The sequence below is a fragment of the Octopus sinensis genome, linkage group LG1 (genome assembly GCF_006345805.1).
Source record: "Octopus sinensis linkage group LG1, ASM634580v1, whole genome shotgun sequence".
NCBI classification, from domain to species: domain Eukaryota; kingdom Metazoa; phylum Mollusca; class Cephalopoda; order Octopoda; family Octopodidae; genus Octopus; species Octopus sinensis.
The window spans coordinates 183,301,552-183,318,428 of NC_042997.1; the positions used below are offsets into that span (position 1 = coordinate 183,301,552).

The 16,877-nt window shown below is 40.0% G+C and overlaps 2 protein-coding genes across 2 annotated transcripts in view; one reads left to right on the plus strand and one right to left on the minus strand.

Annotated features, from left to right (window-relative positions):
- The window catches only part of LOC115218673 (gamma-soluble NSF attachment protein), a 36,183-nt gene extending 27,747 nt beyond the window's left edge, over positions 1-8,436 (minus strand). The window contains exon 1 of the mRNA XM_029788603.2: positions 8,225-8,436. Within this exon, the coding sequence (XP_029644463.1) occupies positions 8,225-8,286 (62 nt within the window). The 5' untranslated portion in view covers positions 8,287-8,436. The remainder of the gene's footprint in view (positions 1-8,224) is intronic.
- A 47-nt stretch (positions 8,437-8,483) lies between these two features.
- LOC115218661 (T-cell activation inhibitor, mitochondrial) overlaps positions 8,484-16,877 on the plus strand; it is a 64,308-nt gene continuing 55,914 nt past the window's right edge. Inside the window, exons 1-2 of the mRNA XM_029788591.2 lie at positions 8,484-8,827; positions 9,432-9,561. Of these exons, the coding sequence (XP_029644451.1) occupies positions 8,793-8,827; positions 9,432-9,561 (165 nt within the window). The 5' untranslated portion in view covers positions 8,484-8,792. The remainder of the gene's footprint in view (positions 8,828-9,431; positions 9,562-16,877) is intronic.

Sequence of the window (16,877 nt, forward strand, 5' to 3'; positions counted from 1 at the left end):
AATCCTTTTGTCTGTCCTTGTTTGTCCCCTCTATGTTTAGCCCCTTGTGAGCAATAAAGAAATAAGAAACTGAAAGAAGCTTGTTGTATATATGTGTATGTCCTCTCTACCTCACCACTTGACAACCAGTGCTGGTGTGTTTATGTCTCTGCAACTTAGCAGTTTGGTAAAAAGATACCAATAGAATTACTAGCATAGCTAGAGCGTGTGCTGTCTGGGCTGGCCCTTCTGATTGCTGCCCTTGGACCCCACATAAAATGCACATTGCCTACAGCAGACTCAAAAGTGCCGCTCGGGGCGGACCGCTCCCACTGCTCCGCCCCTAGCTATGCTAGTGAATAGAATAAGTGCCACGCTTTGCAAAAAAAATAAGTACTGAAGTTGATGCATTTGACAAAAAATTCAAGGCAGTGCCTCAGCATGGCCATAGTCTAATGACTGAAACAGGTAAAAGATAAAAAATCAGCATGTGACTGCATTGCAAAATTATCTTCTCAAAACTCTTCATGGGTATTAACAACTAAGTGAAAGATCAGTTAGGTTCATAATATCTTTCCAGCATTTTTAAACTGTACACATGCATACTGAGCTTCAGCAAGTAAATCTGTCTTAACTCTTATGTTATCTTACAAGAGCTTGATCAAATTAACTATAAGAACAGAGAAAATCCCAGACATTATTGTCATTAGAAAGAGAACATTCTTTCATGTGATGTACAATTAACTGAAATACAAAGTAAAGATATCAAAGAATTAAGTTAAATGTATCTGGTAGTTCTTGATGGCTAGAGCTAAGTGCACAGACTTCCAAAGGCACATATAAGGCCTCTCACACTGTTCATTACCACTAATGTGATATGGAGTGGTTCTACTTTGTATACTTCTGCGTTGAATAAGAAAAGTAGACAATTTGTTGCTCACAAACAAGGCTCCACGATCAGAGTGATTAAAGCTGGTAAAGTAAAGAAATAAAAGACAACCTTAAGATATTTTATGATGGCTATCATGAAGTCCTTTAAAAGATATACAAATATAAAACTGGAATACTTATGAAATCATCATTATCATCGTTTAACATCCGTTTTCCATGCTAGCATGGGTTGGACGGTTCAACCAGGGTCTGGGAAGCCAGGAGGCTGCACCAGGCTCCAATTTGATCTGGCAGTGTTTCAACAGCTGGATGCCCTTCCAAACGCCAACCACTCCATTTGTGGGTGCTTTTTATGTGCCACTGGCACAGGGGCCAGAGGAGGCTGGCAATGGCCACGATCAGTTGGTGCTTCAGACCAATAAAATCCAAGTCATTCGAATGGTGGTGTAACCTTGATTAGTTGTCTACATACTCCTTTATAATTCATATTTCAGTATGGAGCCATCTTTATGCAGATTAGCCAGGCATTATCTAACAGAAAGAGGAGGTTCAGTTCTTTGTTTTGATGTAATGCATAAGTTACCATTCTGCAGCACAAAAATGAAGTGTATGTATGTCAGTAAGAGGTAAACAATTCATATTATAGTAGTAGATCTTTGAGAGGACATCTACAGGAATATAATCAATCCCTAGAGGAAATTGAATGACATATATAAAAACAACATTGCCCTGCTCTCCAGTTCTTTTTCCTGGATCTAGCTGAAGGCTGAAACATAAATGAACTGCATATTTTCCAGAAAACAAGAAAATATTTTCACCATTCCATAGCAAAACTGTTGTACTACACTTTGACAGTTTTTGATATCTTGGCATCTGAAGCAGCTGGAGATATGATAATTTGACCAACAGAACTGGCTATTTCAAGCAAAAATAAATACTGAAAAAAATGCATTTGGCCAAATTTGGACATACAACATCATCATCATTTAGCGTCCGTTTTCCATGCTAGCATGGGTTGGACGGTTCTACTGGGGTCTGTGAAGCCAGAAGGCTTCATCAGGCCCAGTCAAATCTGGCAGTGTTTCTACGGCTGGATGCCCTTCCTAACGCCAACCACTCCGTGAGTGTAGTGGGTGCTTTTTACGTGCCACCCGCACTGGTGCCAGACAGAGCTGGCAAACGGCCACGAACGGATGGTGCTTTTTATGTGCCACCGGCACGAGGGCCAGGCGAGGCTGGCAACGGACACGAAACGGGGCGGTGCTGGCAACGGTCGCGAAATGGAAAGTTCTCTTACATGCCACCGGCACTGGTAACACATCTGCAATTTCCATTGATCGATTTCCATTGATCGATTTCGATTCTGATCCTCACTTGCCTCAATGGGTCTTCACAAGCAGAGTTTCGACATGCCACCGGCACTGGTAGCACATCCGCAATTTCCATTGATCGATTTCGATTCTGATCCTCACTTGCCTCAACACGTCTTCACAAGTAGAGTTTTGTGTCCCAAGAAGGGAAGGTATGCATACGTAGGCTGGCTCCATCCCATGTAGAAGGCCACGGGTTGTGGACTCACTTGTCCTGCCGGGTCTTCTCGCGCACAGCACACTTCCAGAGGTCTCGGTCTCTAGTCATTTCCTCAGTGAGACCTAAAGTTCGAAGGTCGTGCTTCACCACCTCGTCCCAGGTTTTCCTGGGTCTGCCTCTTCCACAGGTTCCCTCAACCGCTAGGGGTGGCACTTTTTCACACAACTATCTTCATCCATTCTCGCCACATGACCATACCAGCGCAAACGTCTCTCTTGCACACCACAACTGATGCTTCTTAGGTCCAGCTTTTCTCTCAAGGTACTTACACTCTGCCGAGTGTGAGTACCGGCATTACACATCCATCGGAGCATACTGGCTTCATTTCTAGCGAGCTTACGCATATCCTCAGCAGTCACGGCCCATGTTTCACTGCCATGTAGCATGGCTGTTCGTACACACGCATCATACAGTCTGCCTTTCACTCTGTGCGAGAGGCCTTTTGTCACCAGCAGAGGTAAGAGCTCTCTGAACTTTGCCCAAGCTATTCTTACTCTAGCAGTTACACTTTCAGCACACCCGCCCCCGCTGCTGACTTGGTCACCTAGGTAACGGAAACTATCAACTATTTCTAGTTTTTCTCCCTGGAAAGTGACGGAACAGTTTAAAATAATAGCAATGATGTATGTATGCACACACATACACATATATATATATATATATGGAAGGCGGACGTTAAATGATGATGATGATATATATATAAAACAATACAAGTAAACAAAGTTCAACAAAAATCAAGGAAGCAAATAATATCTATTGATGAATAATACTTTAAAAATATTTAGCTTAACAGTTTTGCCCAGTAAAACACGTTTCCTTACATGTAGGCTTTCAATAATAGCTGCAGCTTCCTTTTTAAAAGTAGGACAATGTCTTGAGTGAACTTGAAAAAAAAGTTATTGGTCATCCCTCTTGGGAGAGAGTAGCTATTAAAGCCACTTCAGATGCCATCAGTAGCTACAACCAATGAATTTATGATGAGCAATATAGAATGAGCAATTACTTCAGAAATTATTTTCTTCAGCTTTTCAAGGGTCACAACTGCTTTAATTCAGTGGTTCTCAACTCTTATTTTTGCCGATGGACACCTTTGATTCCTGTTTTATTCTACTGGACGTCCATAGCCATTTGAGGTGTATAAAACAACATCCTACTATATTTTTATAATCAAATATTATTAGGAATTGTATAGAAAAATTAAAATATTTTGCATATTGTAGAAGTATAATTGCACATAAATTTTAACCCAGGCACAGGAGTGGCTGTGTAGTAAGTAGCTTGCTTACCAACCACATGGTACTGGGTTCAGTCCCACTGCATCGCATCTTGGGCAAGTGGCTTCTGCTATAGCTTTGGACCGACCAAAGCCTTGTGAGTGGATTTGGTAGATGGAAACTGAAAGAAGCCAGTCGTATTTATGTATATATATATGTATGTTTGTGTGTCTGTGTCTGTCTTCCTAGCTGGCGTGTTTATGTTCCTGTCACTTAGCGGTTCGGCAAAAGAGACCGATAGAATAAGTATTAGGCTTACAAAGAATAAGTCCCGGGATCGATTTGTTCAACTAAAGGTGGTGCTCCAGCATAGCCACAGTCAAATGACTGAAACAAATAAAAGAGTAAAGAGTAATATGGATCACCAAAGTTGAGAATCCCTGCTTCAGTGGATAAGCAGAAGGAAGATGAATCCATTGGCGGTTGTATTACATACAAATATCTTGGAATCTCCTTGCATAATAAATGAATGACCCAATATTTTTGGATAAGCTTTTGGGAACTACAGAAACTTTAAGCTTCAGTAATGGTTCTAACTATTGAGGACCGAGAGAAAATGAGTCTTTAGCAATCAGCTATCCAAAGATTGCAATAGTAGTTTCTACTTCCCATTATTAAAGTAAACCTGTAATCTTTAATATATGTCAGAAATTGGTAGATTCATGTCATGTTCTATGATGTTTTTTTTGCAAATAACAGTGTCTAGCAATAGACCAGTTAGTTTATTACTGGTGACAAAATCAGTCATCATACTCTGGAAAATGGCATTACTGGCACTACCAAAAGCAAGTCTAGAGTATGAAAATAGCCTTTCATCAGTCTCAAAAAAGTAAAGAGTTTTTCCTCCATTCAAAGAGGGTTTTGGTAGCAAGTATTTCTTAGATCTAGTTAACTAAGAAATTTTAAAGCAAGTATTATGCACCAGTTGTCGAGTAATGGTGGTGGTGGTGGTGGAATAAACATAAAGACAAATCATCACCAATATCTGCTTTCTATGCTGGCATCGGTAGGACAGTTTAACAGGAACTGACAAGTCAGAAAACTGTGCTAAGCTTTAATGTTTGCCTTGAAATGGTTTCCATGGCTGGATGCCCTTCCTAACACCAACCACTTTACAAAATGTACTGGGAGCTTTTCATGTGGTACTAGCACAAGTGAGGTTACCAAGTAACCTGCAAGACCAAACCCCTCAACTGAAGTGGTGTACCATTCAGGGAGGTGGCTTTGTGCCAGGTATGATAGAAGGACAAGAACAGGTGTCTAGCAGTAGAGAAAATACAAGGCTACTCCAGTTGGAAAAGGAGAGAAGACAGTGCAGCAACGCAAGGGTGTACCTTCAAGTTACAGGAAGCTGAATATAAGAGAGAATATGAACAGAAGATTGGAAAGGGTGAATGGGTAGGTAAGATTGTAAGAGTAGGAAAGGAGAATGGCAGATGAATAGAGGTGGATGCAGTGAATAGTGAATGGGTGGAAGTGAGGTCAATGGCAAATATCAGCTTGGAGGAAGGAGGGCAGAAGATGGGTCAGGGAGATGATAGGCAGTAGCACAAGCAATGTGGGGTGTGGGTGGTGTGTGAGAGATGCACAATACCAGGGACGAGGTCAGGGTTACAGGGAAGGATGAACGAAAGTAGTGGGGTCTTAATGAAAGGGTGTACAGGAGGATAGTGGATGTGAAAGGGGGAGTCAGGGGAAATACGATGGTAAAGGATGATGCTGAGAGTGTGAGATACAAAGTAAATGGTTCTCATATAGTTATAATATCTGAGTGAATAGTGCTATAGTCAGAAGTGTCATTGAGGGTAGGTGTGATGAAGATGAGTTGTGGGGAAGAGACACATTAGGAACAGTTTAGGTCAGGGGTATAGACATAATTTTAGGGCCTCATTTGTGCTGATATGGATGAATCCATTTGAGCACAAAAAATCACCAATCATCTTGATAATTTGTCATCTCTTCTGTGAGATTCAACATCTGGAAATTATTCTTCACTACTTTGTCCCACATCTTCCTGAGTCGCCCTCTTCCACTTGTCCCATCCACTTTTAGCTATCTTCATCCATGTGCCTCACATGACTATACCTGTACAGCCTTCTCTCTTATACACTATAACAGATTCCACTTGTGCACAATGTTTCTCTCGACACATTTTCACTTTGTTGATCATGCACACTGACATTGTACATCCTGCAGAGCATGCTAGTTTCATTTCTCTCTAGCTTTTAGAAGTCCTCTGCATTCATGGTCCACATTTCACTGCCATGTTGCATAGCTATTTGTACTCACACATAATGCACATTGTTTGTACTAACACATAATGCACAATGTTTGTACTCACACATAATGCCTTTCATCTGAGAGAGTGGACTTTTGTTAACAACAGAGATAAGCTCTTTGAACTTTCTCCATCCTATTCTCATTCTAGCAGCTATGCTTTCAGAGCAAACTCCTCCACAGATAATTAGGTCACCTAGGAAACCAGAGCTATCTACTACCTCTAAGAATCGTCCCAGACATTTGAGAAAATCTATTTTCTGTACATTCTTACTATGTACTGTTTCTCTGCATCTGCCACACAAAGTTTGCTTTTCCTGTTAACCTTCCTGTGATTCTGCTACACCTCTCATGTGTCCACAGATTGCACAGGCTATTCCATATGGAATTTCTTTCAACACTTTTTCTACATATCAAACAGGACCATTTTCCTGAAAAAATTTGCATTTTTTTTCTGACTTACGAGAACTTTGGTCTTTGCTAAGTTAATTTTAAGGCCCTTTGGTTCCAGGTTTTTTTCCCCCCACACATGGAATATCATTGACAAGCTCCCATACAGCTACTGTCTTACCAAATTCACTTACAAGGCATTATTTGGCCTGGGACTCTTAATACAAAACACTTGTCTAAGGTACTGCTCAATAAGACTGGACCTGAAACGATGTGGTTGCAAAGCAAGTGTCTTAACCACACAGCCATGCTTGCAACTAAGTGAGGTCTCTTTATCTTGGGGTAAAATACACTGGGACACTCCACTCATAAGTTCAACTTTTTTATAAGTTGAAATAAGACATTATGGGAATCATAAATTAACTGGTTTTTAATTAGTGGATGATAAATTTCACAAGGGTCTTCTCTTCCAAATATAGTAGAATTGGTCTTTTTTTTTTTGCAGTCATCTATTGCAGCCACCCAAAAATTTTAATTCTAGAGTATTGAGCCAAGTATGTGACCTTGTACTTAATGAAGTTACGTTGAGTGCTGAAGGATATTAAATTACGTCCGGTAATGTACTTTTCCAAATCTAATAAGGAAGTCCTGTTGTAAACTGTTTACTTACAACAAACCCATAGATGCAAACGGATTTTCTTTTCTTTAAAACTCCGACTCGTCTGAACAAGAATTAATAAAATGAACGAAACTTGCTTTCGTTGAACTGTGACCATGTTAAACAGCACTAATCACCTGATCATCGGATTGATTCAGATATATAGTAAGAATGTAAATATTGTGAAGCATGCAACGCTACCATTTGAATGCTATAAAAACTGAATTTAAGGCTGTCAACAAGACAGCAATGTAAACGAAGTGAAATGACGACAGCTGGGAATCGAAACCGGTCCGCGACCAGATTCGCAGGAAGCTTTCCGCCCTACTCTGCATTGTGTTAGTTATAACGGAAATATAATTAAACACGAAAATATTGAAGCAAAAATGTTTTAACATGTATTATAACAGACTGAATAATAATTAATGACGACCCTCAAAGCATACAGAAAAATGTCTAAAGTTTAGAGACAAATAGAGAAGTTTGTAACGTATCAGATATAGATCTAAGAGATGGATAATTTTTCTTGACATTAAAATGCCCTACATAATAATCAGTGTTAAATCTCCAACGTTTACGTAGTAATTAACATTCAATTCAGTCTTTAAAAAACCCCAGCTTATTATAGTGTTGGTTTCTGAATTTATTAATGAATAAAACAGCGATGGTTTAGGTTGGTTTCCATCAAATGCAGACAGGAAGGATAGACAGGATCTACATTTATCTTCTCTATGTACAAGACCAAGTTGATATTTAACAGAAATACAAGTAATCGATCGGAAAAAATAAAACAACATTTGGGTTATATATTCATGTAACAAGAAAATATGAGTAGCAAAGGAAGACAAGGAAAATTATGATGTAACATTAGACGTTTTTGCCAATTCTTTAATATCAACAAGGTCTAAAGAATTTAGTATAATACTGATTTAAAGGATCGGCATTAAATATTGAGTATAAAACACTAGTCTGTGCTTGTATTTTTTAAAATTTAAGTAAGAATTATTTCTAAGACTGAAATTAATCAAGTACGAGGCGTGTCTTTTGTTTTTAGCGAATTTATGCATTTGTCAATGTTTTCTCAAGTGTCAATTAAGGGCTTTGAAAGAAGAAAGATTTCATGCTTCGTAACAAATTAAATAATTTATGAACATAAAAAACAAACCTATTTTCGGCTGTTCGCATATGTGCATGGCCTTCGTTTAGTTTTTTCTCATTCATAGCCATGATCTCTTGTAAAAAGGGAAATTGTAATTATTATTATCGCTCACAAATGATCAACTTTGAACTACAACATTAGCACTACTTGAGAACATAAGCGGTCTCGCTTCTCTCAAGAAAGTCAGTTCTTCATTTTCGTATCATCTACAGAAAGGAGGGGGGGAGGCAATAAAACTACTCTAAAAGTGAAATATCGTTTCCTTATTATTGTTGCTATTTTACAGATAAATAAGTTTTTTCTTTTGCTTTTAAAAGTGAACCGAAATAATATATTTTTCTCCCGCATTTACGTCACTGTAAACCTGATATAACCCGTTATGTTCACATAGCAATCAGCTGTTTATTATTTTCGTGTAGCTTATTTTGACGAGAAATAATGCCCTTCGGATAATTTTGAATAACACGTACTGTTTAAAACAACGGCAACAACATAAAACTAGAGAGAAAAAATAAATGGCATCGCTAAATTATATCACATAAAAAGAAATACTTCCTAACGGCTTCCTGAAAACATGTTTACAAAAATGTTAAGAGTACTTTCTTCCAAGTAAGTAACGCAAACAATAATAAAAAGCTTCGAGGGAAATTTATTTCAAACTTAAACGAGGCATTTAAATTACCTTAAGATAATGCGTTAGTGATATCATTATTCTGAAAACATTTGAATAATTTATTTCCATTGCTTTTATTCATTTATATTCATTTATTATTTTATGTTGATTTATGCAAAACTCAACAACCTGAAGGTTATCGATGAACATGTGCTCTTGATTCTTTGAATAACATTTTGAAAGTTGATCCTTAAAAGATTTTTGTTGACAGACATGTTAATTTTATTTAAAAAAAATTTTTTCTTCTATTAATTCTATTGTCTGACGTTTAGCACAAATATGACAATAAAATACTTCATTTATACGAGTATGTTTCTTACAAAATTTGAAAGAAGTTTATTCAAATCTAAACAAAAAGCAGAGGTCAACATTGACCACAAACGAGAAAAGAATTTTCAATGATGTTAAGAAGTTTATATCTCGCAAGCCTCACAATGCAGATATAATTAATCAGACTAGTAATTGCTTTTTCTCTCGATTCCATGCAAAATTTATTGTTTTGAATGCAAATCTATGGTATTATTTAAATATCTTCTTCAGGAAACATCTCTGCTATCATTTGTGTTCAAAAGTAAAACGAAATATGAACACGAGTGAAGTGGCTGCTGCACTCCGTCCTTTCTATTTTGCTGTTCACCCCGACATGTTTGGACAATATCCTAAAGAAAGGGTAAGATTCTGCTTCATTCATTCTCTATGTGACATCGCAGACAGCGGGTGAAAATTATGTTAGGAAGACTTGAATCGAGTTCTTGAATTTTGCAAAATTTTAACTTGTTGATATCAGTTGAAAAGATAGATTCCACGACTTGAAGTTATCGATATTTTTTTAATGCGTACGTACATACACACCTATATATATAAATTAATCAAAATAAAAACATGATGCCAAGGATTCAGCGGTACATATGTTTCGGGCCTTTATTAGACGGATTTATAACAATGCATAATGTGTGTCTATGGCCTGTCTATGGGACATGTATTACATCAAAAATTCGTAGAATTTTTGATGTAATACATGTCCTTGAGGTGGTAATTGTGCGCGGCTGAAGAAGGCCATAGACACACATTATGCATTGTTATAAATCCGTCTAATAAAGGCCCGAAACATATGTACCTCTGAATCCTTGGCATCATGTTTTTATTTTGATTAATTTACTCCACCACCTACACCACCAAACGGTATATACAGGTGCTTACAATTATCAAGTACTCACCCTGAATTTCTATATATATATATATATATATATATCCACTCGCTAGAGAGGCCTTAAGCCAACAGGTTTTGGGATCTGATGATACGCCATAAAGCTAAGCCCTTTATGGACGTGAAACCTAACGTAATCCTATAAACAGGCCTTATCTAAATTATATATATATATATATCTTTAGTAAATCATAAATCTGAAATAGAAGCACACTCTAAGTTATAGAGCAGTAGAGTTTATAAAGAGAGAGAGGCCATAGGCCAAAGGGTTTTAGGGTCTGAAGAAACGCTGTAAAGCTAAACGTTTTATGGACGTGAAACCCAAGGTGACCCCATAGACAGGCTATATCTATTTTTATCTATCTATCTACCTATCTATACACATATACCCCCTCCCCGCACACATATAGACATGCATGCATGTAAGTAGTGGTGAAGTGATTAGTGACATCACTTAGGAAAAACAAATTTGGCAAAGCACAGCAAAAAGGGGTGAACAATCATGTTTGCTGAAAATGTAGTGAGTATATTTGCCATTTCAATTAAAATACCTTATAATTGTACAGGTGCTTCAATACATTTGTATTATTTCAGAGGTTTGAAAAGGATCATTATTTTCATCATCATCATTCAACATCAGTGGAAATTGTAGCTGTGATACCAGTGCCGGTGGCACGTAAGCGAACCATCCGAATGTGGCCGTTGCCAGCGTCGCCCCCGACAGGCTTCGTGCCGGTGGCACGTAAAAAGCACCATCCGATCGTGGCCATTGCCAGCCTCGCCTGGCCCCTGTGCCGGTGGCACGTAAAAAGCACCATCTGATCGTGGCCGTTGCCAGCCTCGCCTGGCCCCCGTGCCGGTGGCATGTAAAAAGCACCATCCGATCGTGGCCGTTGCCAGCCTCGCCTGGCCCCCGTGCCGGTGGCATGTAAAAAGCACCATCCGATCGTGGCCGTTGCCAGCCTCGCCTGGCCCCCGTGCCGGTGGCATGTAAAATGCACCATCCGATCGTGGCCGTTGCCAGCCTGGACTGGCCCCCCGTGCCGGTAGCACATAAAAAGCACCCACTACACTCACGGAGTGGTTGGCGTTAGGAAGGGCATCCAGCCGTAGAAACATTGCCAGATCAGACTGGGCCTGGTGCAGCCTTCTGGCTTCCCAGACCCCAGTTGAACCGTCCAACCCATGCTAGCATGGAAAGCGGACCCTAAATGATGATGATGATGATCATTGTTTTAACATCTACCTGTTCTTAGATGGTATTCAATGGGGAAGATTTTTCTGTAGCCTGATACCTTCCCTGTCACCAAGTCTCACCTGCTTTTAAGTAAGGTAATGTTTCTCGTTGGCCAGGCATGTTTTGAGGCAAGACTAGACATAAATGACATTGCTTGTATGAGTATGATGGTTATTTATAGTTATACAATGTCAAAACCAGGAGATGCAAACACATATACACTCACAAATATATATATATTCCTGAGCGTTATACTAATACATCTGTTTGTTTTGTACACCACCTGTCTTCATCTTTTGTTTTTTTTGTAAACTCTCCCTATATATATATATATATATATATATATAAAAGCAAAGTAGCTAGTTGTAAAATCTCAACAAGAGATGAGAGTAGTAACTATACTAACAAGTAAAGTTAATTGCCACAACAATATGGCTGTACTATGTTACTACTAGTTTAACTCCTGGCAGATCTTCCAGCTGGTTATAGGTCTAACACTGCAACCTATACATATATCCTGTCGTCAGCTGGAGGACTGTAGGGGTTCACTCCCCTGCTGGCAGTATATATGTACATGGTGCAGTGCTGTGGAAGATCTGTCTGGGGTTAAACTAGTAGTAACATTGTACAGCCATATTGATGTGGGCGATTAACATTACTTGTATGTATATATCATCATCATCATCGTCATTTAACGTCCGCTTTCCATGCTGGCATGGGTTGGACGGTTTGCCTGAGGGCTGGCAAGTCAGAAGGCTGCACCAGGCTCCAATCTGATCTGGCAAAGTTTCTACAGCTGGATGCCCTTCCTAACACCAACCACTCTGAGAGTGTAGTGGGTGCTTTTTACATGTCTCTGGGATGAGGGCCAGTCAGGTAGCATTGGCATCGACCACGCTTGAATGGTGCTTTTTATGTGCCACCGGTACAGGAGCCAGTCAGGTGGCACTGGCAATGACCACGCTCAAATGGTACTTTTTACATGCCACTGGCACGGGACCAGTCAGCTGGCACTGGGGTCAACCATACTCGAATGGTGCTTTTTACATGCCACCTGCACAGGAGCCAGTCAGGCAGCACTGGCATTGACCACACTTAAATGGTGCTTTTTATGTGCCACCGGCGCAGGTGTCAGTCAGACAGTACTGTCATTGGCCACAACAATGACTTCACTTGACCCAGCAGGTCTTTGCAAGTGCAGTTTATTGCCCAATGATTGAAGAGTACTCTTAAATGGACTGGTTGTGCTGCACTGGCATAGGCCATGCTTATGGTCTCACTTGGTTTGCCAGGTCTTTTCAAGCACAGCATATCTCCAAAGGTCTCAGTCATTTGTCATCACCTGTCATGCTTCACCACCTCATCCCATGTCTTCCTGGGTCTACCTCTTCCACAGGTTCCCTCTACTGGTACGGCGTCACACTATTTTACTCAGCTGTCCTCATCCATATACAACACATGACCATACCAGCGCAGTCCTCTCTCTTGCACACTACATCTGATGCTTCTTATGTCCAACTTTTCTCTCAGGGCGCTTACACTCTGTCGTGTTTGCACACTGACATTACACATCCAGTGGATCATACTAGCTTCATTCCTTGCAAGCTTACTCATGTCCTCAGCAGTCATGGCCCATGTTTCACTGCTGTGTAGCATGGCTGTTTGCACACCTGCATCATACAGTCTACCTTTTACTCTGAGTGAGAGGCCTTTTGTTACCAGCAAAAGTTGGAGCTCTCTGAACTTTGCCCAGGCTATTCTTATTCTAGCAGCTACACTCTCAGAGCATCCATCTCCGCTATTGACTTGGTCACCTATGTAATGGAAGCTACCAACTACTTTGTTTTTCCCCCTGGCATGTGACAGAAGCTGTTTTCTGCACATTTTTAGTGTTTATTGCTCTTGAGCATTTGCCACACAAAAACTATCTTCCCAGTTAACCTTCCTTTGATATTGCTGCACCTCTTATGTGTCCATAGTTTACACCGGGTACATCTTATGCAGTTTCTTCCTACGTCTTTTCTACAGATTGAGCATCTACCTGAAGGGATTTGTGATTTGTCTGCCTTCCTACTTATTAAGGCTTTGGTTTTTGCTAGATTGACTCTAAGGCCCTTCGATTCTAGACCTTGCTTCCACACCTGTAACTTCTCCTCTAGTTCTGATAGTGACTCAGCAATTAGAGCAAGGTCATCATCATAGAGAAGCTCCCAGGAGCATCCTGTCTTGAATTCCACTGTTATTGCCTGGAGGACTATGATGAATAAGAAGGAGCTGAGGACTGATTCTTGGTGGACCCCTACCCCTGCCCTGAATTTTTCACTATACTCGTTGCCAACCCTCACCTTACTGACAGCTTCCCTGCACATGGCTCTTACAGCTCTCACTAACCACTCATCTATCCCTAGCTTCTGCATAGACCACCAGATAAGGGATTGGGGGACCCTGTCAAAGGCTTTCTCTGGCACAGACCCAAACTGTATCTCATCTAAACTGACTCTCTCCTTAATTATTTGAACGTCAGGGTGATTACTGTAGTCAATTGTAGGATTGTAGTTGAATGCTGTCATTGACCAACATGAGGAGCATGGCCTTGAGTAGGAACGTTGTGCAGCCCTTCGCTGAGTTGTAGCCTTCAGTCATTGTTGTCTTTCCCCTGTAGTCTCCATGGGACATGCAGCAGCTGTTGCTGCAGTCTCTGCAGCTTGTGCAACAGCAGTTGAAAAAGCATCTCTTGTAAGTCAAACTGCATGTTGTGCTGCAGTCTCTGCATCTCTTGTAAGCTGATCTGTGTGCTGTGCTGCAGTCTCTGAAGCTCATGCAGCAGCAGTAGAGGAAGCATTTCTTGTTCGGTGTGCTGAACATTGCTTGTTGCTCTGGGTGGCTCGTTGCACAGCAATATGTGCTAATCGATCACAACACTGCTCTTCACTTTCCCTTCTTTGCACTAAGTGCATTGAGAGAATTCCTCCTGGCGGTGTCCTCGGCAGATTCATTTGCACGCATACATTTACTTTTCTTTGCAGCATTTGTTTGCCGACCTATATTGGATCTTTTGCATCAAGGCATGATGGAAAATTATCAGTTTACGCAATAGAAAAAGTCCTAAGGAAAAAGCGGTAAATGTGTAGCACCCAAAAAAATAGTAAAATGTCGTTGTCAAAAATGTCAATCAAACAGACCGAATTAAGGATTTTTAATTTTGTGTAAGAGTTTTGAAGTGGCTAATTTAAGTTGGAATAATATGTCAAAGAGTGCTCATGTGAAAACAGAGGCAAATTGTAACTCGCAAGTGAATACTGCTGGCAGTACTGTGCAAGCAGTCAATAAGAGTTTGCTACAGCTGACAAAATAAAGTATTGATTTTTTCCAGTTGGGTATGTGCCACAATTTTTCGTTGGCTCAAGCCAAATCCTAGGCGAATTGAGAGTAGTCTATTTATGTTGGGGGCATGGAATTTTGTGGAAGAAAAAGCGTCCTAAGTCAAAGAGAGCACACATATCAAATTTGGTGAAATTCGGTTGAAAATTGTACGAGTAGAAGTGGTTCACACAACACACACACACACAGACAACTTGCCTTTTAATATATAAGATATACACACACACACACATATACACACAATTATATATATATATATGTGTGTGTGTGTGTGTATATATAATTACATATATCTTTCTTACCTCTTCCTTCACTAATGCAGAGGTATTGTTTTTAGTCATGTTTGTTTGTTTGTCTATGGACAAGGTATCTCAAGAACTGCTGGATGGATTTGAATGAAACTTTCAGGGATGTTTGGCATTGTGACTGGCATGAACTAATTAGATTTTGGGATTGATCCACTACCGGACAAGGATTCTGGATTATTTTTCCCAGTTTTTTTATTTAATTTTTGAAAGTGGTTGGGTTAATTTTTAATATTCTCATTTGTGAGAGCAGTCGAGTTTATTTCAGATATTCTCATTCTAAAAATCATCTCTGGCTAATCGTTGAGAGGACATTGGTGTTGCCTCGGTAGAAGTTTGTGCTCTCTGAGTGGTCTTGTCTTTTATCTTTTACTTGTTTTGGTCATTAGACTGTGGCAATACTGGGGCACCACCTTGAAGAATTGTTTAGTCAAATACATAAACCCCTGTTCTTATTTTTTAAAACCTGGTAGTCTATCAGTCTTTTTTGCCGAACTACTAACTTACAGGAATGTAAACACACCAGCACTGAGAAGAAAACATGTAATAATAAGTTGTGTGAAACAGAGTTTATTTGAATGATATACCTCTCGAAATCACCTGAGGAAACACATCTACAGTGAGGGATGCACCTAAACCAGTATCCCACCTGCAAGGGATTGATGCTAGATGGGTTGAAGTGATTGTAGTGATCAATAAAAGTTCTCGTATCTTCCAGCTTCTGTCTTTCTCATTAATGACATACCCAACAAACACTGAGCCACTGAGTGTGCTTTACTGGCAAACTACCAGTTGTATACCATATGATTTATTAACTACTAATATATAAGGGCATCCAGCTGTAGAAACATTGCCAGATAAGACTGGAACCTGGTGCAGCCTTCTGGCTTCCCAGATCCCCGGTCAAACCGTCCAACCCATGCTAACATGGAGAACGGACGTTAAACGATGATGATGATGATATATATATACGGGGTCTGATCAATAAGTATCTGGACTGCTGCCATAGTAACGAAGCTAAAGGACACAGAGTGAAGCCACTTGGCAACTGTTGACCTTGAACTCTGCTGTGCATGTGCATTCTAGCTCACTTCTGCTGTTTACAGCAGTGCTTGGAAGGAAGGTGTGTAGCATGTGATTGTTGCATTGACCATGGAAGAGAAAGTTGTCATGGCGATACCTGCTCAGAGGCCTATGCAAAGTTGCAGAAAGTGTATGGAGAGGAGTGTATGAGTTGCCTCACAAGTGTATGAACGGTTCAAATGTTTCCAAGATTGCTGAAAAAATGTCGATATTGATTAACATTCTGGGAGACCTTCAACCAGCTGAACTGAGAAAAACATTGCAGATGTGCATGCAGTTGTGATGGAAATCGTCGAATCATCGTCTGTGAGTTATCAAGAGGATGTGCAGATTAGTTATGGTTCAGTTCAGGCCATTATCACCGAAGATTTGGGTATGAGATGCATGTCTGCCACGTTGTGCCAAAATTGCTTTCAGCTGACCAAAACGACACTGGGTTTTCTGTTGCACCAGATCTCCTTGATTGTGTCAAGAATGATGAAAACTTTGCATAGGCCTCTGCGCAGGTATTACCAAGCTTTTAGTAAAATTTGATGCAGATTCTCTGCTCAACTTTATCTGTCATAGTCAATGCGACGATCAGACGCTACACACCTTCTTTTCAAGCACTGGTGTAAATAGCGGAAGTGAGCTACAATGCTAAAATTTAGTGTGCATGGTCTGTCACAAACTGTGCACACAAAAAGGTCATTGTGATTCACTTTCTCAATTGTAACATTCTTTATTAAATACACAATAATAATAAGGATTATGATGAAGTAGCATTAGCATTA